The sequence below is a fragment of the Chinchilla lanigera genome, unplaced genomic scaffold (assembly GCF_000276665.1).
Source record: "Chinchilla lanigera isolate Chin_1 unplaced genomic scaffold, ChiLan1.0 scaffold00037, whole genome shotgun sequence".
NCBI classification, from domain to species: Eukaryota; Metazoa; Chordata; class Mammalia; order Rodentia; family Chinchillidae; genus Chinchilla; species Chinchilla lanigera.
Window position 1 is genome coordinate 14,717,970 of NW_004955438.1, and position 25,723 is coordinate 14,743,692.

The 25,723-nt window shown below is 50.2% G+C and overlaps 1 protein-coding gene across 2 annotated transcripts in view; it reads left to right on the forward strand.

The window, feature by feature from the left end:
* Slc24a4 (solute carrier family 24 (sodium/potassium/calcium exchanger), member 4) overlaps positions 1 to 25,723 on the forward strand; it is a 155,738-nt gene that overhangs the window by 108,191 nt on the left and 21,824 nt on the right. The window contains exons 6-13 of one of the 2 annotated variants that reach the window (XM_005390329.2): positions 2,257 to 2,341; positions 3,075 to 3,178; positions 3,832 to 3,906; positions 7,179 to 7,204; positions 9,001 to 9,054; positions 10,357 to 10,499; positions 12,986 to 13,155; positions 14,565 to 14,769. In XM_005390329.2, coding sequence (XP_005390386.1) covers positions 2,257 to 2,341; positions 3,075 to 3,178; positions 3,832 to 3,906; positions 7,179 to 7,204; positions 9,001 to 9,054; positions 10,357 to 10,499; positions 12,986 to 13,155; positions 14,565 to 14,769 — 862 coding nt within the window. The remainder of the gene's footprint in view (positions 1 to 2,256; positions 2,342 to 3,074; positions 3,179 to 3,831; positions 3,907 to 7,178; positions 7,205 to 9,000; positions 9,055 to 10,356; positions 10,500 to 12,985; positions 13,156 to 14,564; positions 14,770 to 25,723) is intronic. The other variant, XM_013517214.1, reaches the window with a different exon arrangement.

The window sequence follows — 25,723 nt, forward strand, 5'->3', positions numbered from 1 at the left end:
AGACCGTCACAGCAAGACCCTGATGTTGGCCCCGAGGGGCTCTGAAGCCACTTAGCAGTGAAGGATAGTCCCTTCTCCCAGAGCCTGGAAGAGGAAGCCACTGCCAGTACGACGTCACCACCCGGAATGCTGGTATCAGCACACCCTGTGTGCCAGCCCTGCCCGGCAGGGAAGCCCAGGCAGGCCTGCACCCATGTTGGCACATTTCCCATAACCTGCAGGGGGCAGGAGGCAGGGGCCAGGGGGCAAGGGGCAGGCTACAGGTGGGGCCCTGCTTCTCCTGTTCCCCTGGCGTGTGCCCCAGGAGGATGCTGAGCAGCGGGTTTCCCTCCTCAACCTTTGCACGCTACTGCATTCTCCCTCTAATTATTTTGTTATTTTTTAGCTTTTTTTTTCTTATTTCTCCCCATGTGCAAGACCCCAGTCGGCCTCCTCCCTCTGCTTTAGTCTTGGCTTCTGGTCAGGGAAGGAAACCATCCTTTGTTGGTGGCACCTGCACCAGCAGCACTCGAGGCCCTGTCACCCTTCACCCCACGACACCTCCCAGCTGTCTGAGAGCATGCGGTGTAGTGCCACTTGAGCTGGGAGCACGGGTTGCTAGGGGCAGGTGCTTCCTCAGGACTTTACTCACTGCTGGCGCAGCCTGGGGAGCTCAGTGTCACTGCAGAGTTGAGAGTGATCGCTTTGGACCTGGGTCCTCATAATGGTGACCCAGCAGAAGCCCACAGAGGCCTCTCCCTCCCTCGACTTCCCATCGCTTCCCCCACCCTCAGATGGAGCCACCGGATGCTAGTGCAAGGGGCCACCTGCGGACCCTGTGGACTGGGCCGTGGGCTGCTGCTGAAGCTGCCCCCAGAGGGGACCCTCAGGGACATGCAGTCAGCTAAGTCTTACCAAATCCACACCCTGGCCTCCTGTAGGCTGAGAGCCTCAGGGAGCCACAGCAAGGGTTGGGCCCCCGCTGCTTTGGGATTGCAAGAACCCCAGGGGAAGGAGGTGACTGAGGCAGAGCACTGCACAGAGGGGAGGTGCCAGCACCCCCTGGGGTTGCCTGCATCCCTGAGGATAGAGAGGTGAGCAAGCGTGGTGGTCTTGGCTCCCTTATAAACCAAGAGAATTAGTGAAACATCAGAGGACAAGAAGCCCAAGGGAAAGAGGGGGCATCAGTGTTGGGGAGAAGCCCTGGAAGGCTTCAAGGAGGAGGTGGCATTAGGTCCAGACTTTGGAAGCAGGAGAGTTTCAGCAAGCAGGGAGGAAAAGAAGGGTCTTCTCGGAGGAAGGAACAGGCCAGGCCAAGGCCAGGATGAAGGAAGACAGGAGGTAGAGCAGCTGGCATTCTGCGGAAAGCTGTTGGAGGTGCCTTGGCGACAGAGGCTGTTTTAAGGGACCCTCCTCTTTGGTGGGGGCTCAGGTGTTTGCGCTTCCGCCTTGGGGACCGGTGCTGGGCCCCCAGCCTGTGTGAAGCCCAAAGCTCTGACTCAGGCCCCTTCTGCAGCTAGCTGCTCAGGGAAGAGGGTGTGCTGGTCCAGGGCTTCCCTGGTGGCTCCAGAGCCTGGGACTGCCCTAGGGCACTTGGGGAGGAGCCGTGCGAGCCCCCAAGCCACTATTCTAAATCAGAGCATGGGCCTCAGGAGCCAAATGTGGCCTCACAGAACACATGGGCGTGGCCAAAGAGTCCCCAGCCTTGTCTGTGCCGGTTCAATCCTGGGGACAGGAGCTCTGGGTCTCTGTGAGCAGCTGGGTGCCAAGCTTGCCATGGCAAAGGCATCCAGGACACAAGAGCCAGGTGTGTGCCAGGACCCCGGGTCCCACAACCCTGGTCTTCTCATCTGGGGCCCTGGGAACAGGTGCTAGGCTGGTGGACTCTCGCTGAGCTAGGTCCAGCAGGGAAGCAAGTGCGTGCACCACATGCCCTCATCTTCTAATCTGTGCTTGAATAAGGGAGGATGAAACAGGCCAAGGAAGGAGCAGCTGGCACTAGGGGGCGGAGGAAAGGCCTCATCAAGGGGCTGTTACTGAGTCAGGAGCTGGGAGGGTGAACCGGAAGTGGAGGGCGCAGGAAGACAGAGGCATCTCAGTTTAAGGCCCAGGGGTGAGCGGCTTGTGCTCAGGGTCAAGGAGGAGAGGTTGCCCCTCCACACACACCTGGGCTCTGTTCCACTGTGGCTTCCTGCATCCCAGCTGCCCAACCACCTGGGTGTCCTGTCCACTGCCTCGTGTCACACTCTCAGAGCTCCGGGGTCCCTTCTGTTTCAGAGACTTCATCTCAGTGAAGATGTGGCTGGAGCCACGTTCATGGCTGCGGGAAGCTCGACCCCAGAGCTGTTTGCCTCCGTCATCGGTAAGACACAGGCTTCGGGGAGAGCCCGGGTTCAGGGTCCAGAACAGCAGGGACATTTGTTAGCTCACAGCCCCGGGGTTCTTGTCTGTAAATCTGGAGAGCCAAAGGGACAGAGAGTAGATGGGTGGTTTCTCAGGGTGGAGGTGCTAATGGGTGTGAGATTTCCTTCGGGGATGATGAGGATGTTCTAAAATTAGATCCTGATGTTAATGGCACAGTTCTGTAAACAGACTAAGCTATTGGACTGCAGTCCTAAAGTGGGTGAATTTTATGTCATGTGAGTTACATCTTCATAAAGGTGTTCAAAAACTGGGACCATTGGAGGAGCTGCTTCCGGAAGGTCCCTGCACCTGGCTGGTGTTGTGCCTCATACTCCTGGTTCTGTGTTTGGTGCTACAAAGGACCTACTTCCTTCAGTGTGGACAAACTGAGCCATGGGCAAGCCAGGCCATGCAGCCAGGAGTCTAGGATTTCTGTCTCTGCCTTCCTTCTTCTTTCTCTCTCGCTCTCTTTATGGCTGTACTGGGGATTGAACCCAGAGCCTCTGCACTGAGCCACATGCCCAGCCCTTTTTCTATGTGGTTTTTTTTTTTTCTATCTTGAAACAGGATCTTGCTAAGTTGCCAAGTTGCCCAGGCTGGGCTAGCATTTGTAATCCTCCTGCCTCAGCCTCCCAGAGTGCTCTGATTACAGGTGTGTGCCACCACGCCAGCTTCCTGTCTCTCCCCTTTAGGTGTCTTCATCACCCATGGAGACGTCGGGGTGGGAACCATCGTGGGCTCCGCAGTGTTCAACATCCTGTGTATCATCGGAGTGTGTGGGCTGTTCGCTGGCCAGGTCGGTGGGTGACCTCGCAGCCTGGAGGGGCAGTGCTTACACTGTGTGAGATAAGCTTCTCTGGAAAGGTGGCAGTGGGGCCACCCAGCTGAGGCCAGGCCGGTCCCTCCATTGCTTCCCTCTCTGACCTGGTTGGTCCTGGGGGAAGTGACATCAATGTTCCCTCCCCGCCAAAGTCTGGAGGCCTGAGGGGCACGAGCAGTATCAATGACTTTGGCCAGTCCCCAAGCTTGCTGGTGGTGACCACACACAAGTGCCACCTGTAACCTTGTCCCCTAGCAAGACCAGCTTTGGCCTCCCGCAGGCTTGTTGGTGGTGCGTCAGGGTCCAGGGGAGGCACGAGGCTCGCGGGCAGTTCCCTGCCTCACCCATGGGTGGCTGATTGCTCTGAAAGGAACCAGTGGCACCTCTGATCTCCTCCTCAGCTAGCTTCTGCCAAAAAACCTGCTCAGTCATCACCTCGGAGGACTAAGGCAGCTTTACTACTGCTTCAGAACATTATTTACTTCCATCCTCTTCCACAAATATCATGAGGGTCCCCAGGTGGCCTGGGAGGACCCCGGAGGGCTTGTTCTTGCCCTGGCAGGGGTCTGGGTGGTGACTGCACACTTCCAGCTGCCAGCCCAATAGCAGCTGCCGCCTCTGCTCGGCAGGTGGTCCGTCTGACGTGGTGGGCTGTGTGCCGAGACTCCGTGTACTACACACTCTCCGTCATCGTGCTCATTGCGGTGAGTTACCCCTCTGGTCCCTGGTGTCGGGTTGCCCAGCAGCCTGCAAAGGCACCAGACCCCAGCATGTCTCTGTTCCTAGCCCTGTCACAGCACTCAACAGTGGAGGGTGCTGGCTCTGCCCTGTGGTCACAGCGGCCGGCCCCACAGACTCCTCTCCCTCCACTTCGCGTCCCTTTCCCAAAAACTCATGCCTGACCTCTTGGTTATCAACCAATTCAAGAACCAGCTTCCTGCCACAAAGGCCTTGGAAAGGACAAACCGTGTGCCACATGGTCCTTGTGGTGACCTCCAGGACTGCGCTCCTCTGAGTCCCTTCTGATCCCCTTGTAGGCCGTTTGCTTTTCTGCCAGACCTAGATCGCAGAAGAGCTCTCTGGGTTCACTGCCACCAAACAGCAAGAGTGGGAAGACAGTTTGCAGTCAGCAGAGAGGGCAGCTGGAAGCCAGGCAGGAGCCAGAAAGGGAAAACAGGCCGAGGAACCCAAGCAAGGGTGCCTGGAGTCCTTTAGTGTCAGGGGGATGGAGGGGGTGACATCGTGGAATATGACAGTGAAACACACTGCCAAGGAGCACATCATCCACAGGGGAGTATTTTTGACCCAAAAGAGCTTTTTTGACATGAGGGTGTATGTAAACTTTAAGGTAAGGAATATAACAGTTCTCAACCTCACCAGACACACAGCCAATTTATATGACAGTCAGGCCCATGTATTTGTTAGCTACTGCTGTGTAGTGAATTTCCCCAAAACTTGGCAGTTTAAGACCAGCAACACTGGGGCAAAAATCTGGGAGTGCTTCAGTGGGGTCCTCCAGGTCAGGGTCCCTCACATGGTGCAGCTGAGGTGTCAACCTGGATAGAAGGATCTCAGGGCCCCAAATGGCTACTGGCTGGCCTCAGGCCATGCGCATGGTCCCATAGTGCAGCTCACAGGTGGCTGTACCTTGGATTGAGAGTGAAAAGGCCCCAAGGTGGAAGCCACAGTCTTTTTATACCCTCATCTCACAAGTGAGCCCTCTGTCGCCTTTGCACCGTTCTCTTTGTTAGAGGAAGTCACTGGGTGTGGCCCACATTAAAGGAGACATGAATGTCAGGCAGTGAGGTCAATCAACCATCTTAGAGCTGCCTGCCACACCCCCAAAATTAAAATGATAGGTTAAAATAGTCTACCTAAAGACAACTTCAAAAAAAATCAGTGTAGTACCCTAACTGTTCCATAGGAAAGAAATAATTTATAGTAAAATAATCCCTCTTTTAGTATACAAATGTTTCAGCATAAACATAGTAGAAGATCCGATGAAGTGATTGCTGCCCTACACAACCTCTGAGCTCTTCACCTACAAATGCAGACTGATGTCCATTGGGTTGGGCTTAATCCCCAGGTGGTGCTGACACCATGACATGTTCCCAAAATAATGAATGACTCCTGCTAAAATGCTGAGCAGACCAAAATGCATTCATCCTTTACTTTATATCACAGTAACCTTACTAGCAAATTCACTATTTTCTAAAACTCTGTAAAAATACTTCAATTTGTAAATTGGAGTCAAGTTCAAGGTTCAGGTCATTGTTTTTCAGTTGCCTGAATATGTATGAGGACATTTAAGACCTATGTCAAATGTAGGGAAAATTCATACTGGAGAACTGTCTCACATGCCTCACACTGCTTCACATCTCTGTTCTTCACTCCCTCTAACCTCCAGTGGCCCTCCTTTGGGTAAAAGAGCTAAAGCTATCCCTGTAAATGTCCCCCACCTTCTATAGAGATAGTCAAATCATCTGTTCTGTTGAGTGTTGCTTCCTCAGAGCCTTGAGTTCAGAAGGCTCGTGAAGATGCTCGACTTGGTGACTTTCTCAGAAATGACTTCCTGAACCAGCTCCTGTGTGTGCTGTCCACTATGATGGTCAGGAGAGGAACCCAGTGGGCCCAAGTCCAGGAAATGTTCCCTGCCTATCCTGGCACCATATGTTGGGATTCTTGTGTGTCCAAGATCAGATTGATGGGAACAGACTTGCCGCAACCTTCCTGTCCATACTGGTGATGAATGGGGTAGTCAAAGGAGTCCTGCTCCAACTGGACAAAAGAGCATTTGTCTGTGCTTTGTGCCAAGGCTACCTGGTAGGAGTTGTTGAGTGTATTAATTAGTAGCTTCTCCAGAGAAACAAAACCAATAAGCAATGGATGGATGGATGGATAGATGGATGGATGGATGGATGGATGGATGGATGGATGGATGGATGGATGGGTTGGTGGATGGATGGGTTGGTGGATGGATGGATGGATGCATGCATGGATGGATGCATGGATGGATGGGTGGTCAGTGAGAGGATATTTGTTTGGTATTGACTCTGGTGATTTTAGGGTGAAAAGTTCCATGATGCCCTCTGCATGCTAGAGATCTGGGAAAATCTGTAGCATAGTTTACGCCAAAGGCATGAGAACACAGGGGTCTACAGGTACAAATCCTGGAGTCCAAATCCCAAGGCCCCTAGAATTCTGAAGGTTGAAGGCAGGAGCAGAAAGGTTCTCTAGCTCCTAAACAGAGAGAAAAAGACACACAGAGAGAGAGAGGAGACAGAGGGCAAAACCACAAGTACAGACTCACTTTTCTTCTGCATTTTTTATCTTTCCAGCCCCTCAGCTGATTAGATGGTTGAGTGAGGGCAAGTCTTCCTTACTCAGTCCAACCCAAATGCCAGTCTCTTCCAGGAACATCTTCACAGACATGCCCAGAAATAATACCGTACCAACCATCCAGGTGTCCCTTAAGCTAGGCAAGTTGACACCTACATTCAACGTTCACAATGAGCAATGCCACTGTCCTCACTATCACTCCCCTTCAGTTATACAAGCTGGATCTTCCTCTTTGGAATTCCCAAAGCAGTTCCCCCCCTTACACACGTACACACACCCCATATGTATTGAAATAGATACCCAGATACCTTTTCAGCCTTCGAGATTCCTTGATTTCAGCAACTCTATTCCCCCTAAGGAGGAGAGACTCCTTCCTAATTAGCCCCCAAGCGGCTCAGACAGTAACAAAGCCCAGGCCACTTCTGTTGGGAAGACCCCATGAGGCCAGAGCCCCACAAATCTCAGCACACAGCTGGCCTGGCTGCCAGCTAAGGATGGTCACTGAGAAATGGAAGGAGGGCCCTGCTTCCTGTGAAACGCAGCCCAAGGCCACTGTGAATTGGCTCTGGTGCTTAGGGGTCTGCATTGTCCTTTGTTTGGAATAAATGGGTCTCCCTTTGTTTCTTTTGTCTTCCAGTTTATCTATGATGAAGAAATTGTGTGGTGAGTTTTTCAGTTTACTTCGCGTTGCTTTTTTGGTGGGGAGGGGTGGTTTCCAGCATCCTCATTTGTAGTTTGCAGAATCTTTTTTAGAATCATTTTTCTAAACGTAAGCTTGTAACTTGAGCAAGGGTATCATCCTAAAAATCTTGGCTTTATCCCTTCAAAATGACAAAAACTGTTTCCCTCTGCATTCCCGCCTTGCCAAATCCCAGGATTTATTATAGAGCTAAAACACTGATGACAGCAGCAACAACACTGTGATATTTTGCACAAGGAGAATCCAGTCACATGCCTATTTTGGGTTGGGGCTGTGACAGAGGTCAGGACAAGGCAGTGAGTGGGGGTCGTAGGCAGCAGAGACCACTGGTGGTCCAGGCTAAACAGCATCCCACACCAGAGCTCCCCCTCATGCTTTGGATGAGAAGCAATTTCAGGTGAAGTAAGGGTCTATCAACATCAAAATTTTAATTTTTTTGTGTGTGTGGTTCAGGGTCCTGGACCCAGGGTCTTTGCCCTAAGCTACAAATCCAGCCTTTTTATTTTCAGACAGGGTCTCACTAAGTTGCCCAGGCTGGGCTCAAATTTATGATCCATCTGCCTCAGCCTCCCAGAGTGCTGGGGTTATAGACATGTGCCACCACACCCGGTGTTAAAAACGAACTTTTACGAGAAAATATACAGACTCTTTGGCCAGTCCTTTAAAATTATGATACACAGTGCACTAACTGTGGTTATCATGTAATTATTCTACTACAAAATTTTATTTTTCACAGAAGAGTGCTTTTTAATATTTTCTTTAATATTTACTCATATTACAGTAAAATTTTAAAATTTTTTTTAAAAAAATACAAGAACTCATTTTTATGACATCCAAGTAGAAAGAAAATCCTTAAGATATATAAAGCACAAACTCTTGAGGAACAGGCTGGTACTCAACTCCATTCCAAAGTGCATGAATACATCTCACATTCACATGCCATCCAGTTTGCCTGCTTGGTACCACGATCCAGAATCTACATCTGTAGGTAATTACTGGTAGAAATACTCAGGCATCTGAACCAGGGCATCAGTTGTGTGCTGTGGTTCTGGTCTCATGTGGTCCCTGACCTGCTGTGTGACCCCATAAAGCCTCTCCACCCTCGGTCTCATTTTCCTTAAGTGCAGGTGGAGTTGGGGTGATGGCTAGGTGGTCTCCAGGCTCCGTGGAAGTAAAGGAAGCAAGTGACTGCCGCCCACACTGGGCACATCTGTACGCATCTGTCAGAGGAACAAACAAGCTCAGAGGCTGCGGCCAGAAGTACAGACACCCTCACCCATGGAGGCGTTCGCAAGAGAACAGCAATAGTGCTTTCTAGAAAATCCCCCTCACCACTGTACTGAACTCCGCATGGCCCAGGAGGCACCTGTGCCCACCTTTGCCTGCAAACTTGAGCGCCTTCTGCTGCACCCACAGCTTGTCTGGTCCCTGAACAAACTCTTGAGTGATTGTAGATTTCCTTAGAGTTCAGTCCCCAAACCCCAGTGCACGGCCGCTCTGGTCCTTCCTTGTTCTAGGTCTCTGGGATGTGAGGGCTCCACCTGAGTCCTGTGCGCCCGAGCAGTCGAGAAGGTGGCCCTTCAGTCTTCCCTCTTTCAGTTACAGTGAGGACTCTCCATGGCAAGGCAGCCTCAAGCTGGGACATCACGCTCATTGGCCTGGGCTGGGCTGGGCCCTGGGGCTGGGGGAGGGAAGGACATCAACCTGTCACCTGCCCTGCAGCGTTTAGTCCCAAACCATTCTCCTTCATCTCTTCCAGGTGGGAAGGCCTGGTGCTCATCATCTTGTACGTGTTTTACATTCTGATCATGAAGTAAGTACCCCCTCCCCTCCAGCGCCATCCTGCGCTCATTTTTGCCCAGAGCAGGGAAAATCCTGTCAGATCTCTGAGTCCTTTGGGGCAGCCCCTGCTGTCTGTGGAAGCCTGCTGGGGGCAGCCAGCAAGGGGGACAGATGATCAGACACTGTTTTGAAGGTGCTGAATACAAGCAGGTAGGGGAGTCGTGCTGAGTAGCCAGTGTATGGAAAATGACACTACTCCTCGGATGAGTCACCAGCAAGGATCTCTGTCCCCCTCTGCTCTAAGCAGCTTTCCCATCCGGCAGGGTAACCACTCTTTTCCTGCTTATTAGCGATCACAGAGAGGGTTGCAGGAATGAGAGGCTATTGATCAGTGAGTATAGAGTTGCCGTTTGGGGTGACAAAAATGTCTTGGAAATATTAGTGATGGTTGTTTGAGTAGCGTGAATGTAATTAATCCTACCAAAGTGTGCACTTAAAACTAGGGAGTAGTTATACTGACAATTTTTGTTATATTTTTTTTTTCACCAAAAACCCCACAAAACTATTCATGGATGGAGTCACATTCTACTTTCCCTTCTCCTTCTCAGGGAGGTAATTAATGGAGAAAGACAGCATTCTGAGGGCCATAAGAATCCTCATAGTTAGGTGTTTTCACGAAACATTTACTGTGTTTTATTAAAGTGGGTGGTAAGCTGTCACACTGCAAGACAATTGTCCCCAAGCAGGCCTCACTCTGAATGCCCATCAGTTAGGAAACTCTCAGGAGATGGTGGTGCTGGCGATGAGCAAGGCAGGAGGGCCACCAAGCAGCCCATGTGAACCAGAGTCCCTGCTGGGGAGAAGGGACAGGCCAGTAATGCCTCCTCTGAGCCTGTCCCTTAAGCTGAGCTGGACTCCTTTGATTAGAAGAGACTCATAACATACCATAAGTTGGATTCAGTCATTTTCTTGGGCAGAAGGTCCTGCTGCCCTCAGGAAGCCCCTAGTAGGGGCTGGGGATTTAGCTCAGCGGCACAGCGCCTGCCTGGCAAGCGCAAGGTCATGAGTTCGATTCCCGGTCCCGGAAAAAAAAAAAAAAAAAAAAAAGGAAGCCCCTAGTAGCTCAATAGGAGCAGTTGTCCCCAGCTTCTCATTGTTCCAGGCTTCCTATTGGGAGACCCCTATTGGGCTCCATTGAGAGCTCCCTGGTTCCCCAGAACCATGCCAATTGCACAGGCTGGGGTGGGGCACAAGCTCCAGTAGACAGATGCCACCTGCCTGGTTGGCGGGGACCGCTCTACCTCCCTGACCCCCTGCCTCACCTGCCCGACAGGTACAATGTGAAGATGCAAGCCTTTTTCACCACCAAACAAAAGAGCATTGCAAATGGCAACCCCGCCAACAGTGAGCTGGAAGATGGTAATGACTTCTATGACAGTAGCTATGATGACCCTTCCGTGCCATTGCTGAGGCAAGGTAAGGCTGAGCAGACAGGAGTGGGGACACTTGTCACGGAAGCCACCTCCTTCCCTCACACACACACACACACACACACACACACGTGTACACACACCCACACACACTCCTACACCGTCATGCTCTTACCTTTGGTCACACTCACCCCAAATGAGGAAGGAGCATCACCGTGTACGGAGCATTCACTGTGGTGTTTGCTTAGCTGTAGGGAGGATGGAGGGAGGAAAGAAAGAAAGACTTTCTACACCAGGAAAGAAAATCACGAGTTCCATCTGGGGGAATTTGCCCAGGGCTGAGAGGCCTTGCCTCTCCTAATGATATCGCCATGGAAACTTCTGGCTGGAGATGGCAGCAGAGTTCTGTCCTCATCCTCCGTCTCCAGGCACGTGGCTCTCCAGCCACCACACCAGAAGGCGAGGAAGGACTGCCAGCTGGTAGATTTTTACAGAAAACCACTCGAGTGATATAGCTCATAGTAGAGCATTTGCCTAACATTCATGAGGCCCTGGGTTCAATCCCCAGCACCACAAAACAATTTTTTAAAAATATAACTTACTCCTCAACCTTATCACTTTGAGTATTTTCCATATAAACTTTAAAACTACAAAACTTCATGTCTTGGCCGACCTGTCTTATAAAATGCCGTTTTATACTGAAGTGTTACTAGTGACCATGGAGCTCACCCCACCAGATCAAGATGCTGGCTGGTTTCCAGGTGGCTTTTCTCAGAGCCTGGGTCACCTGACCATCAACTGCCCTGTGTCCTAAGCTGGTCTAGCTCAGACAGCTCGCTAGAGGACATGCAGCCTGCCCCAGGCATGACTTAGGCTTGGAACACAAGGTGGAGGAGCTGGGAAAACATGCTGTCATGGTGTGCCCCTCTGGGCAGCTACCCTTGGCTTGGACACACCCCCTTTTGGTGTCACGTGATGGGTGGCACCAGGATGGGGTGTCCCAGGAGCAGGGGCCGTGGCTCCTGCCTCACAAGGCTCCATCGGCTCCCTCCTTCTGAGCCCATCAGTTCCCAAGCAGCCCTTGTGACAGGGCCGCTTCTACAGAACGGATCCTGGAGCCTGCAGTATTGCTGGTGTCCTCGCCCTCTGAGACGGAGGCCCCAAGCACCAGGGCTCCCAGGGAAGGAGCCCCCTACTAACACCCTCCTTCAATAACCCTGGCATCTTTGCCACCATCAAGAATGCTGCCCCAGACTCCACCGCACGCTAATCATCTCTGGCAATCTCTATCGGCCTCTGTCTCCTTAACTCTCCTCCTCTTCTAAATTGTAAGTAATCTGCTCTCATCCAAGCAATAACACTTGCATTTAAACAATAAATAGACCCGCCACGAGCCCAGCTCAGCAGCGCACGCCTCACTGGAGGTTAGTGTCCACCTCCACAAATGCATGGGCCTCCTGGCTGTGTCTTCTAACCCACATGCCTCCTGTCTGCTGAGCCTTGCTGCCTGTTTGGTGGCCTGTGTGTGCGTGTGTGTGGTGTGTGGTTTGTGCATCTTTGTGCCATTAACTCCTGCATGGGTTTGCTCTCTGGACTTTCCCTGCTCCATGGGATCTGGAAACCAGTGCAGAGGGACAGCCATGTCTTTCTTCACAGCCCCGTAAAGGGGATGTCACTACCTGCTTCTGTGTGCTGTGTCCATGAGCAATGGTTCCGGGTACCTGGAGGGCAATGTCAAATCCCCCAGGACACCGGCACTCAGCATGTTTGTGGAGGTGGCAAAGAAGAGAGCCAGGGCTGGAAGCTTTGTTCAGCTTCGTGAGGGGAAGGAAAGGGTCAGAGAGCGTGGGGTTCAGACACACAGGGCTCAGCCAGAAGCTCACCCTGCACCCTGGGATAAGCAGGCTCTTCTCCTGGGTCTCTGTTGCCCAGTATAGGGCCTGGAATGTAAATCCTTGGCCTCACTGCTGGCATTAAGAAAATAAAGTTAGAAGCAGCATTGGGAGAGTGAGGCCAAGACAGAGCAAGGGGCTTGCAGGCAATTTAGAGCCAGCGCTAGCCTCTGCTTTCTAGCACTTTCTGCTCCTGGGGACCCTTGTTGGTTTGTAAAGTTTGTAAAGGTCCCACCACAGGCATGAAAGGTGCTCTCTGAACAGCAGGTGTGCTATTCTGTGAGGCTTAGGTGAGGAGTAGAAAGACCCTGGCCAACAGCAAGCCTGGCCCAGAAAAGAAGGAGATGGGCACCAATTGATGGAGAAGTCACACGTCACTCGCCTGCCAATCAATGACTGGCCCTGTAGCAGGGGATGCTCTGGGCTCTGTCTGACGTGTGGCGCTGTTGTAGGGATTCCGGAACCAGTGATCCACTTTGAAAATGGGAGGAGCTGAAGCCAGGCCTCCAGACCTTCAGGTGGCCACCAGCCACGGGTCCCCAACCCTAGATGTTTACAAGGCGAGGGGAAGCCAGTGGTCCCAGCCCTCAGGTGCTATCCTCCGAGAGCTCAGCACTAATCATGGCGTTGTGCTCCATAGTGAAGGAGAAGCCACAATACGGCAAAAACCCCGTGGTGATGGTGGATGAGATCATGAGCTCCAGCCCTCCCAAGTTCAGCTTCCCAGAGGCTGGTTTACGCATCATGATCACCAATAAGTTTGGGCCCAGGACTCGACTACGGATGGCCAGCAGGATCATAATTAACGAGGTGAGTACCGAGCACAGAAGAGTGAGCAGCTGGGGATGGTCCTGGCTTGTTAGGACTCTTTCTCCGGTCATTCTCCCCATACCTGCTTCAGTCTTCTAACCCCGGAATGTTATAGGGAAGTGGGCAAGGCTGGAATCATTTCCTGGCATGCAGGGCAGAGGGCATAAAAGGAAGTGACGCCTGGTCCTCCTGCAAAGCCACCAAGATGAGTCACCAAGGGGTCCAGAAATTCTCCCACCCAAATCTGAGCCTGGACTGCAAAAAGGAGATTGCACGGATTATCAGGGGTTGGTCTCATCCCAGCTCCTGCCCCTTCTTTCTCTGTCATTGTCCCTCCTAGTGTCCAGGCCTCCTGCGTATACTGCTTGTTACTGCCCCTTCCACGTGGTAGCAGACAGCAGTTGCCACCCTGATTCTCTCCTTGAGTATGGCCTTTCTTGGCACTGTCCGCCATTCTCCCTGGGCGCAACAAACTTTCCATCCTTCCCACCTAGTTTCTCTCAACATGTGGCTCTGTCATGTGGTACCCTAATTTATACCTCTTTTAATATAAGAGGTATAAGCTAAGATATCGATAGCTATCTTTGGATATTTTTCCAGGTACAGTCTTCTGTTGATTCCTACTAAGCTAGAGCCTTGAGCCTCCCCCATCACCACCATTCACATTGCTCTCCTCCCTTAATTCTGTCATGGCCCAGCTAATTGGACTCCAAGATGATCATTCATTTAAACCTGCTTAAATAGCAAAATACTACCCCTGCATGTCTGGGTCTGGGTCTCGGGCGTAGGTTTCTTTGCTCTATGGTGGACTAAGCATTGCAGACTCTGTAGAAAACAACTTAAAAATTTCCATGCCACCTTACACTTTGTGATTAGTGGGTCCCTGCCCAAAGCCGACATGCTCATGGTCAATGCCTCTTTCTTCTATAGCAATAACAGGATTCTCCTTTCAGTGGTTCTGCCTTTCCTCCCCTGACCACAGGGACAATTGCTGGACACACAGAGGGTGTTACTGCCTTGGGGCTTGTCTGCTGCTCTTTAATGTCTTGCAGAAGTAATGACAGGATTTATGTGTCCACTGGGTGATGATCATTGCCACAAGGCCTCAAATTGATCCATAAATATCCTCCTGGAAACCAGATAAAGATGAACTGAGTGGAGGTCAGCAGGTTCACCTGAACACAGAGGCCTGCTGATTTACTGGAATGAGGCCACAATTCCGATACTGCTCCACACCCACCAAAGTGGCTAAAATTAAAAGGCTGACAATAGCAAGTGTTGACAAGGATGGGAAATGATAGAGCAGGTGGTTCTAGAAACCTGTGAGAATGAGAGGCGCATGAGGAACAGGGTGACTGTGTGACACTGTCTCAGCGGCCTTGGTGTGTGTCTTGCTCCTGTCCACGCAGCGGCAGAGACTGATCAACTCAGCCAACAGTGTGAGCAACAAGCCACTTCAGAACGGGAGACACGAGAACATGGAGAACGGGAACGTTCCTGGGGAAAACCCGGAGGACCCCCAGCAGGATCAGGAGCAGCAGCCGCCACCCCAGCCACCACCCCCAGAGCCAGAGGCAGTGGAGACTGTTTTCCTGTCGCCCTTCTCCATGCCGCGTGAGTGTGTGGGGCTGCTGGGGTGTGGAACCAGGCATCAGTGGGCCCGGAGCTCCCCAGTGTCCTCCCTTCTCACTTGAAGTTGGAGCATGGGCCCAGTGTCACCTGGCTGCCGGCTCCTCATGGACATCATCTCTTCTTCTCCCTCTTATGTCCTCTGCTGTAGTCACATCAGCCTCCTTGCTGCCACTGCCAGACACCAGCAGTGCTCCTGCCTCAGGCCCTTTGTACTGCCCTTTTCAAGGAACGCACTTCCCCCATTATGCATGTGGCCCATTCTCTCACCGTCATGGCTCTTCTTAAATGCCCTGTGGCCTTCCCAGACCACATTATCTAAAATACTTTATAGTCTCCTTATCTTGTGTGTCTTCCCTCACTAAAATGCCAGCTACACAGAGGCAGGCATCCCTGGCACCTGTGCCTGCACACAGTAGGTGCTTAGCAGATATCTGTGGACTAGATGAGCTCAGGACTTCAGGTGGGAGAAGATCTCAGGACCCATGAGGTCCTCTGCAGTCCTAGACAGAAACAAAGACCTTCTCCACATCCCAGGTCTCCAATTGAGTTGGGTCTGACTCTCAGAGGTTCTTTCCTGGTGTCCACCATACTGAAAGGCAACAGAATTCCAAAACTTTCACTCAAAATGTGATGTTTTTCTATCCTTGGGACATAGAGACCAGGGAAGCCCCAAGCATGGCCACAGCAAGGGGGCTGCAGACCCCATCTGAGAAACAACCGAGCCAGTCAGTGGGCGAAGAGGTACCATGTGGAGATCTGCATATGTGTTCTCCAGTTCTGCATCCCCATGGTGTAGACATGGGCCCAATAGGACCACAGCTACCACCTTCCACTGTCACCCTGGTCCCATGCTGCCATGGCCGGGTGTCTGCAAGCAAACCAGGGGAGGGGCTGGCTCCTGCTCTATAAAGTGAGACCACCAGGTAGAATGATGTATTTCAATTTCCTTCCCACCTGGAATGTGGCAGGACTGTGTGAAGAGACCTCCAGGCCAACCACCCCTCCCCAAGTCCTTGTCGTGGGATCTGGTTCTCCTCAGAGACGGGCGGTAGGGTCCCCAGGCAGGTCACCTTTCAGAATGGGGGACTTAGAATGCAACTGTCTTGCAAGGGTGGGGACCTGATGGCTCTGGCCTTCCTACTCTCATGCTCTCTGCTCCAGGGAACCCTCCTCTGAGGCTGCCCTTCCTGCTGTGGTTGGCCAGTCATCCTCCCCAGGCTCAGCCTCTGGGTTGGTCCCCTGGGCCCTGTCCTGTTTAAGCCAGGTGCAGTGAGCTTCCTTCCTGTCCTCAGGAACAGGCCTGGGTTCCAGTGTCCCAGGGACAGCTCCCTTTGTCCTGCAGATGTATTTCTAGGGTTGCCCTTGGAAACCACAAGTTGCTTCCTTCTCTTCCCTAGTTCCATGGGCAGAGCAGGGAGTGGGAACGACTTGGGCATCTGCTGTTTTCAGGGTGTGCAGCAGCCAGGAGAAATCGAAGCAGCCTAGGCAGAGGTTCACAGGAAGTTAGAGCAAGCCAGTGAGACCTCAGGCCCAGAGAAAGTCCCTATACCCAGCCCAGCCCTTCTCCACCTGCTTTTTCGGCTCATCTCTGGTTCTGGATTCACGATGGCAGGGGGATGCAGGGTGGCTCTGAGTGTGCTCCATGAGGGTGATGGTGTCCTGGGCTCCTAGGACAGATCATAGCAGCAGGGAAGGAGTGCCAGGGACCACAGCCAAGGAGGAAGCCATCCCAGGGGCAGCCGGAAGCCCACTGAGCATCAAGGGGTCAAGGAGTGAAGCTGAGCTTTTCTGTGTTGCCAGGAGAAGCCACTGATTCTGGATGAGAAGTCCTGGATCGAAATCTCAGTTCTGCCGTTCCCCAGCACTGTGCCCCTAGGCCAGCAGCTTTGCCTCCCTGAACCTTCATTTCTTAACTACAAAACAGGGGTGATGGCAAATACCTTCTGCAGTCGCTCTGAGGGTTCAATCCAATAACCTGGTCAAGGTCCCCTGACACATAGAGGGTGCTCAGTAAATGTTCATTTGGACCCAAGTGCCCCTTGGCCACACGGCTTCTTTGGCCCTCCCCTGTTTGGACCATCAGCAGTGTCCTAGAAAGGTCCCAGGTGCCAGAATCTCTGGGAGCCTGGGGTTGTTCCAGGGGCTAAGGAGAGGAAATTAGCATGTGCTGAGCATCTGTTCTATGCCAGGCACTGGGTGCCAGGCACTTTGCAAGCACAGTATCTCTCGTCAGTAAATATCCAGGTGTCAGACTCTGTTCTGGGCTTCAGGGGCCTACAGGAGCAGGGTAGGCGGTGGTCAGCACCCAGCGGCTCCTGGCTGGCAGCCACCTGGTCTGATGCTGGACTGCTCTTCCTACTTGGGATTCCAGAAGGTGGGAATCAGGCTCCCCAGGGAAAAGGAGGAGCTTTGTCTCCCATGAAGCCATGGACCGCACCCCCGACTCTGTCCCTGGGCCCAGTGTGGGAAAACCCCTGTTATTTGTGGCTGGCTTATGGTCTGGGATGTCCTGTGAGTCCACAGAGCCCTTGCCCTGGCCCCTCCGTACAACCTTTCTCTCCTGCTCTTAGGAAAAAGAAATAACACTAGGCTCACCAGGATGCTGGTCTTCCTCTCCCCTATTGTTACAGCAGCCAGTGTCCACTGCCATGTCCCAGGCACAGGTCAAAAAAGACTGTTCTGATGGAGCTGTGTGTGTCAGCCCCATGGGGCTGTGTCATCACAGAGTAGTCTAGGCAGGTGCTTTCGCAACAGAATTTATTTTCTTCTGCTTGTGGAGGCTGGAAGTCTGAAATCAGGTACCTACATGGTCGGGTTCTCCTGAGGGCCTCTTCCTGGCTGTCCTCCTATGGCATTTCCTCCTTGTTGCACCTGGAGACAGAGGCAGCAAGCTCTCTCTTCCTTCTCTCCTTGTAAGGATTAGGATCTCACTCTTATAACCCCTTTGAACCTTAAGTACCTCCTAAAAACCCCATCCCCAAATACAGTCACATTAGGGATTAGGGCTTCAACATACACACTAGGGTAGCAGGGTCATGATTCAGGATCTCTGAGGGCCTCTGGATGTCGGGTCCTGTTTGAAGAGTTTCACACGTGTTCTCTCACTTAAGCCTCAAAATAACATGAGGTGGGATGACGATTGTCTCCATTTCACAAAAGAAGGAAGCGTAGAGCTATTAGGTGACTTGCCCAAGGTCACCCAGTGACTCACTGGAAAGGAACTTCCACCTGAGCAGCTCGTGCTCGCTCTCGTGCTGCCTCTGCATGCTTTTCACCTCCACTTAATCCTCACAGCCTCTTTGTGGGGCAACAGTGCCATCACCCTCACTTTACGGAGAGGAAAACTGAGGCTTGGAGAGACTATGGGACTTCCCGAGTCATACAACATCACAGGGAAGCCAGTCTTCACCCTGTGCTTCCTGGACTGTGGCTGCCATCAAGGGCCGGTCCAGCAGGGAGCAGAGTCCCAGACCACAGGCCCCAGGACTGTCGTATAGTGGGCAGGTGGCTTTTGAGATGTTCCTTCCCCTGAGATGCAGTTCAGCTGGTTTCACTGAAGTTGCCCAGAATGCAGGAAGCCCTGGGCTCCATCCCAGGTATGGTAAAAAAGAGAAACTGCAAAGTCTACAACTCAGTGGCTTTTCTTGTGTTCGCAGCGTTCTGCAGCTATCACCACAATCAATTTTAGGACATTTTTATTCCCTTTAAAAACCCCATAACCATTAGCAGTTCCTCCCTTTCCTTCTCTGCTCCTTCCATAGGCCCGGGCAACTACTCATCTACTTCCTGTCTCTTGGGATTTATCTATTCTGAGTATTTCATATAAATGAAATCATGCAAGATGTGTCCTTCTGTGGCTCCTACTGTCATTTAGTGTGATGCTTTCAGGGATTATCTGTGTTGCAGTAGCTATTGATACTTTTTTAAATAGCCCAATACTATCCCATTAGGTAAATAACACTACAAATTCGACCCATTTGTTGGATGATTGGAAATTTGGGTTGTTTCCACTTTGTGGCTTTTGAAAGAGCTAATAGAACATCGTGTAGAGGGAGGCTCAGAATGTTTTATCTCAGTGAAAGCAAGATTTTGCCAAGTTCTCTGTGGTTAGCAGTTTCTGAATACCAGACTTAAAAGGGATCTTGGGGATTTTTAAGCTAAGCCTCCTTATATGCCGGGGTGGGAAACTGAAAATGGGAGAAGCCCAGTAGCTTGCCTAAAGTGCATTCCCAAGCAGACAGACACAGGCCATCTGTCCCGGAAACCTGCTCCACGAGGCCCCTCTGCCAGGCCAGGACAGCACCTGCTGGGCCCATGCAGGACCACATGTGCCGGGGACCCTGAGGTCTCTCGGATGACAGTGACAGAAGCCACATAGCTCCCTTAGACTAAAAGGAGGACTTAAAAATAAGCTTCAGGGTGTGTAGGCTGTGGGAGCAAACCCAACATCCCACAACCCTGCTCGGTAGCGCAGTCCAAACCACAGGAAGGCGGCCCCACGTCACCTTGGTTCTGCTTTTCAAATGGAAGAACCTGCTTTGAATCCAAACATTTGAATCTGGGAAACTTTGCCTTTAGCTTTCCTCGCAGTCCCTGCAGGCCCCGTAGGAGGTTGCAGTGAGGTTGCTGGGGCCAGCTTAGCATAGGAGCTTCTGTGGAGTTGCAGTGAAGTTGAGAGAAAGCAGTAAAGCCTCTTAGTGGATCGCGGAGACCAGACCCAAGGACCGAGTAGGGGCCCAGGTAGCACCTTGAACCTCTTCGTGATGCCTCTTCGTGACCCCTGGAAGGACAGGACACCCGCAGCTGCACAGAAGCTGCTTTCCCTGTCCCCTGCTCCATCTGCAGCATCGCCTGAGCATCTTCTGTCAGTGCTTTAGGTCTGCAGACAGCCCTGCCGGTGTGAGGGCGGTCCCCTTTCCAGGATGAGTCCTTCCTGAGCAGGGCTCAGGAAGCCCCACATCAGTGAGTAGGCCCACAGTCAGGGCTGGTACCAAGCTCAGCCAGGCACCAAACTATTGCCTTCTGAACAGTTCCTCTATTGACTTTGGCCGGGAGGATACAGTCCTGAGCTGGAACACCCATACTGGCATGGGAGGCACGGCAGGAAGGAAGGGGAGGAGGAGGCCAATGGCCAGGTCAGTGAGCCTGGGAAACAGCAGATCTGGGAGGCCCGCCCAGCCTGCCAAAGGAGTGAGCCCAGCGTGGGGATCAGCAAGTGCTGAGATCCCTCGGTGTTCCCAGGACTTGGCCTCTGGTTAATTCTCCCTGGGATGTCCCAATTCAAGGCAGGGCCTCAGAGGCAGGACAGTGTGCTCTGAGTGTTTAGCTTTCTTTTATCTGCCCAGCTCCGCAAGGTCGGGGAGAGACAGTTACTGCTGTCTCACAGGTGGGGAGGTGGAGGCACAGCAAGGCTGAGGGCCCCCTCGGAGCCACACCATTGAGAATGACAGGCCACAGCCTCTGCCACAGCTTCAAGGTCCCTGCAGTGGGGTATCACGGGGAGACAGACCAGGCCGAGGTTGCCTCCTTCCAGAAGGCCTCTGTGCTGAGCTGTGTGGGAAGTGTTTCCTAGGTCATCGGTGTCCCTTTCTCCCCAGCCCCAACAGCCTGCTGCATGTGGACCCTCGGTGGGGCTGGCTCTAACCTCGCTGATGCCTACTGCTTTGTCACAGCAGGTCTCAGGGTGCCTGCTTGGTTGAACTACAGAGTTTGACCTCATCTACCTCTTACTGGGCCTTTCTTCCACTCTTTAGTACCCTCAGGATCAAAATCCACCCTTTTACAACCCGACCTGGTGCTTGAAGCAAGTGGAAGTTAATGGCACCAGCGTCAGAAGGCTCTGAAATCTGAGTACCTACCCCGCACCAGATACAGCTAACGTGTTCCCTGTGCTGGCTCACGTCCAGTCTCACAGGAGTACTGTGCGGTAGAGATTCTTGTTAGCTCCATTTTTCAGCTGGGGAAACTGAGATATGGAAGGGATAAACACATTGTCTCACAGCGTCACACAGCGTCACACAGCTGGGATATGTCAGAGCTGGGACTCAAACCTGGCAACCTCGCTATTCACAAAGGCAATCAATTTGATAAATCTAAACTTAAAGCTACAACAAAGATGTAATAAAAAGAATTAAAGATTATTCTAAAGTTTGTTTGTCCCAAGGATTAAGAGACTGGGAAAACTTAAATAGTTCTCCTCTTCAAGAGGATTTTTCTAGCTGATACAGTGGTACATGTCTATAATCCCAGCATCCTGGGAGTGTGAGGCAGGCAGATCACAAGTTTGAGCCCAGCCAGGGAAATTCAGAAACAGCAAAACCCTGTCTCAAAACTTAAAACAAATTTTGGAAAGGCTGAGGATATAGCTCAGTGCAGAGGGTCCAGTCCCTTGCATTACTAATCAGTTAATCAATCCATCAGATTTTTCTTTTAAAATCAAAACTAAATGATAAAAGAATCTCATTTAATGGTCAACACCTGCCAGCCAGCAGATAGTAGAGGCCCTTCCATACAGAGATCCCTTCCTGGTCCTTGCCACTGCCCAGGAATTTATATTTGTAATCCCATGGAAAGCTTACTGGAGTTCTAGTGAGTTAATTCCAGTTTACCGTGTCCAGTGCAACCCATGGTGAGAATAAAGACACTAAGGCATATTTGTAGTTGTAGGGAGCCAAGGGGTCCTAAGTCCAGCTATAATAATGGCCGTCTGGAACAAAGGCCTTGACCCAAGGCCTAACCCAGGTTTTGCTCATTCGTGAAGAAGGGAGTGGCTTGAGGATGACTGACTGTGAGAATGGTGGGAAGTCGGTGAGTGCTGTGAGCTGGGCTAGGTAGGAGGCCCCAAATCACCTCTGCAATATGCAGAGAGAAGCATATGCAGAAAGTAATCTGCATGACACAACTGAGGTAGTATCTAATGTTTTGGGGTCGGTGCTTCGTTCTAATATGTAATCGTTTATGCCCTGGGAAGTCATAACTTCTTATCTCAAGGCTCCATCCCAGCTGACGGACAGGCTGTCCATCCCACCCAGGCTCACACATGTTTTACTTGGGAGCTACAGGGGCAGAGAAACACGGCCCTGTCACCTTACTTCAAAGATCACACATCAGCACCCCAGCTGGACTGATTTTCATTGCTTAAAGTCAATTGAAGGGTAAGGAAGAGTCCTAGCCAGCTCTGCACACATCAGTACATGGAAATAGGCCGGATTTAGCCAAAATGGAGATGATTGCCCCTCCTTCAAAGAGAGTCTCCCAAGTGGCCCTCCACGCTTCCATCGGCCCTGGGATTGTGGGCCTTAAAGGCAGTCACGCAGAGTAGCACTGAGGACTTAGGCCCATGATGGGAGCACACAGACCCCTCTCTTCAGTGATGTCGCAAGTTGTATGGGTAGTTTTATTTCCTAAACCAAAACCTCAGGATTCAGGTTTAATTGCAGTGTTGGCACTTTGTGATACATAAGTGGGTTTTAGATTGCAGTTTGGGACTTGTCTGTCAAAGTTCAGAATCACTGACCTAGACTTTGAAGAATTACATTCAAGACGTGTTATTCTGCCATCCTCTGACTGTCTCAGATGCTTAAGTAAGTCACTGAATTTCACCAGACCTGCTCACTTATCTGTGAAATAGGGACCACCTGCCCAAAAACCTGATATGACAAGCAAAGAGAGCATTTGCTGAAACAGCCTGTATCAAGTGAGCCACAAACAGATGCTGGGCAGCGGCAAAGTGGCATTCATTAATCCAGCCGGGACAGTGCTCCATTCCACTGCACCTTCCTCCCTCCTCACGGAAGCCAGTCCAGCACTCACTAGCTGGGACACCCCGTGTGCTTGTGGCCCTGCCACTAACTTCCTGTCGAATTTGGGCAGTTCATTAGCTTTCATGGCCTTGTTTTATCTCTTTATAAAATAGAACTCTGGAAGTGGAATTTATTCCAGGAATGAAAGTTTGGGACACCATATGAAGATCAATCAGTATAATACATCATGTTCATGGAAGAAAGAACAAAACTATGTAATCATCTCAGTAGACACAGGCAAAACATTTGACAAAACACAACACCCTTTTCTGATTAAATTTGTCTTAAATCAACAAATTGGAATAGAGGGAGACTTCCTCAACCTGATGAAAGGCATCGGTGAAAACCCACCACTAGTATCGTACTTAATGATGAAAGAGTGAAAGCTTTCTCTCCATCACGACCGAGACAACAATGTCACCATTTCTCTTCAACATTGTACTGGAGGCTCTAGCCCTGGCAACCTGGCAGGAAAAATAAAAAGCATTCAGATTGGCAAAGAAAATGTAAAAATTCTGTATGCCCCAATGATATAATCTTAAATATATAGAAAATCCTAAGGAACACACACACATTAGAATTATTAAACTTTCAAGATACAAGATCAATATACAAAACTCACTTTAATTTCCATACATTATCAGTTAATCTGAAAATGAAACTAAGAAAATTCTACTTACAATTGCATCAAAAAGAGTAAAATACTAAGGAACAGTTTTAATAAAAGTAATATAAAATTTGCACACTTGAAACTAAAACATCATTGAAAGAAAGTAAAGCTGCAAATAAATGGAAAGATATCCAGTGTTCACGAATTGGAAGAAGTCCCCAAACTGATCTAGGAATTTGCACAATCCCTATCAAAACCCAAGCTGGCTTTTGTCAGGAGCTCTTATGGAAATGCAAGGCACCCAGGGTTAGATGAAACAAAGTGCCAAAAGATCCAAGTTGGAGGACTCACATTTCCTGACTTCAAAACCCAGCACAAAGAAAGTAATTATCAAAGCTGTCTGAAAGGCGGGTATGGCAGTGCACACCTGTAATCTCAGCACTTGGGAGACTGAGACAGGAGGATTGCAGCAAGTTCAAAGCCATCCTGGTCTACGTAGTGAGTTCAAGCCCAGCCTGAAGTCCATAGTGAGATCGTGTCTCAAAAAACAAATAACAACAAGAAAAACAAAAAAAGCAAAACTGTCTGGCAGTAGCACAAGCATGGACACATGGATTAATGGAATACAATTGAGTGTCTTAAAACACATATGCATTTAAGATTGATTGATTTGTTACTAAACTACCAAGACAGTTCAATGGGGAAAGGATAATCTTTTCAACAAATGGTACTAAGACAACTGGATAGCCACATTTTTTTTTAAAAAGTGAAGTTGACCCTCCATCAAATAAACCAAAATGTAACAGCCTAAATGTGGTCACTTAAAATATAAAACTCTTAAAAGAAAACATATGTATAGGGTTCACAGTTTTCAATCACAAAACAGATTCTTAACTGTCACCAAAAAACGTGCAACTAAAGAAGAAATAAGAGCCAGGCACAGTGGTACATGTCTGTGATCCCAAATGCTCAGGAGGCTGAGACAGGAGGATCATGAATTTAAGGCCGTAGGCACTGTGGGAGGGAGGGAGAGAGAGAGATAAAGAAATGAAAAGGGGAGGAAAGGAGAGGGGAGGAAGGAAGGGAGTGTGGAGAAAAGAAGTCCTAACATACATAAGTTACTCTTTACCAAAACTGAAGACTTTGGTGATTCATAGGACATTATCTAGAAAGTGAAAAAACAATGCACAAATGGGAGAAAATGTTTGCAATTCACACATCTTGAGTCAGGATCTGAAATATAGATACAATTTGGGTCTTACAATTCAACTGTAAAAAAAACAAGCCAGTTTGGAAGTGGAAAAGAATTTGGTAGACATTTCTCCTAAGATGTGTAGATGGCCAATAAGCCCAGAAAAAATGCTCAACATCTTTACCCAACAGAAAAATGCTAATTAGAAACTCATGGGATACGGCTTCACGCCCTATGGAATGGATATACTCAAAGAAGACAGTAGCAAATATTGGCCAGGAAATGGGAAAATATGAATCTTCATACACTGCTAGCAGGAAAATAGCCTCACAGTGCCTCAGAGATTACTCACTGAGCTCGTGACCCAGCAATTCCACTGCTGGTCGTATATACAAGAGAAATGGGAACAGTGTCCCCACGAACCCTTTATTCCAGTGTTTGTCATTGCCAAAAAGTGGAGACAACTTAAATATCCACTAAGTGATGAATGGGTAAGCTAATGCGGTATAGCCAGGCCTGGGAATGTAGCTCGTGCTAGAGTGCTCGCCTAGCATGTGTGTGTGTGAGGCCCTGGGTTTAATCCCCAATTCTGAAAAAAAAAATTTATATATATGAAGATATTTTTTCAGCTAATAAAAGGAATAAAGTACTGGTACATGTTACAACATGAGTGAACTTTAGAAATACTATGCTAAATGAAAGAAGCCAGACACAAAAGGCTGACAGGCTGCATCGTGTGATTCCATTTATATGCCCAGGAGAGCCAGATCTCCACATACAGAGACAGAAGAGAGAAGCCACAGGGGCAGGTGAATGACTGCTAATGGGCACTGGGTTTCTACTGGGGGAGATGGAAATCATCTAGAATTTTATATTGTTGATAATTATTCAGCTTTTGAGTGTACTGAAAACTACCAAACTGTACAGTTTAAATGGGTGAATTTTATGCTGCTATAATTATTCTCAATTGTTTTCAAATGGAATTAATTGAGAAACATGGTTCTCAAAGTATGATCTGGAGCCTGGTAGCCTTATCAGCCCCTGGGAACTCAGAAATACAAATTCTCAGCCAGCTATGGTGGCACATGCCTGTCATCCAAGCGCTCTGGGAGACTAAGGCAGGAGGTTCACAAAAGTGAGCCTAACCTGGGCAACTTAGTGAGATCTTGTCTCAAATAAAAGGGCTGGGAATGTAGCTCAGAGTGAGGGCCCTGGGTTCTATCCCCAGTACAAAGAAAGAAAGGAAGAAAGAGAGAGAGAGAGAAGGAAGGAAGGAAAGAGGGGAGGGGAGAGGAGAAGGGAGAAAGGAAAGGAAAGGAAAGGAAAGGAAAG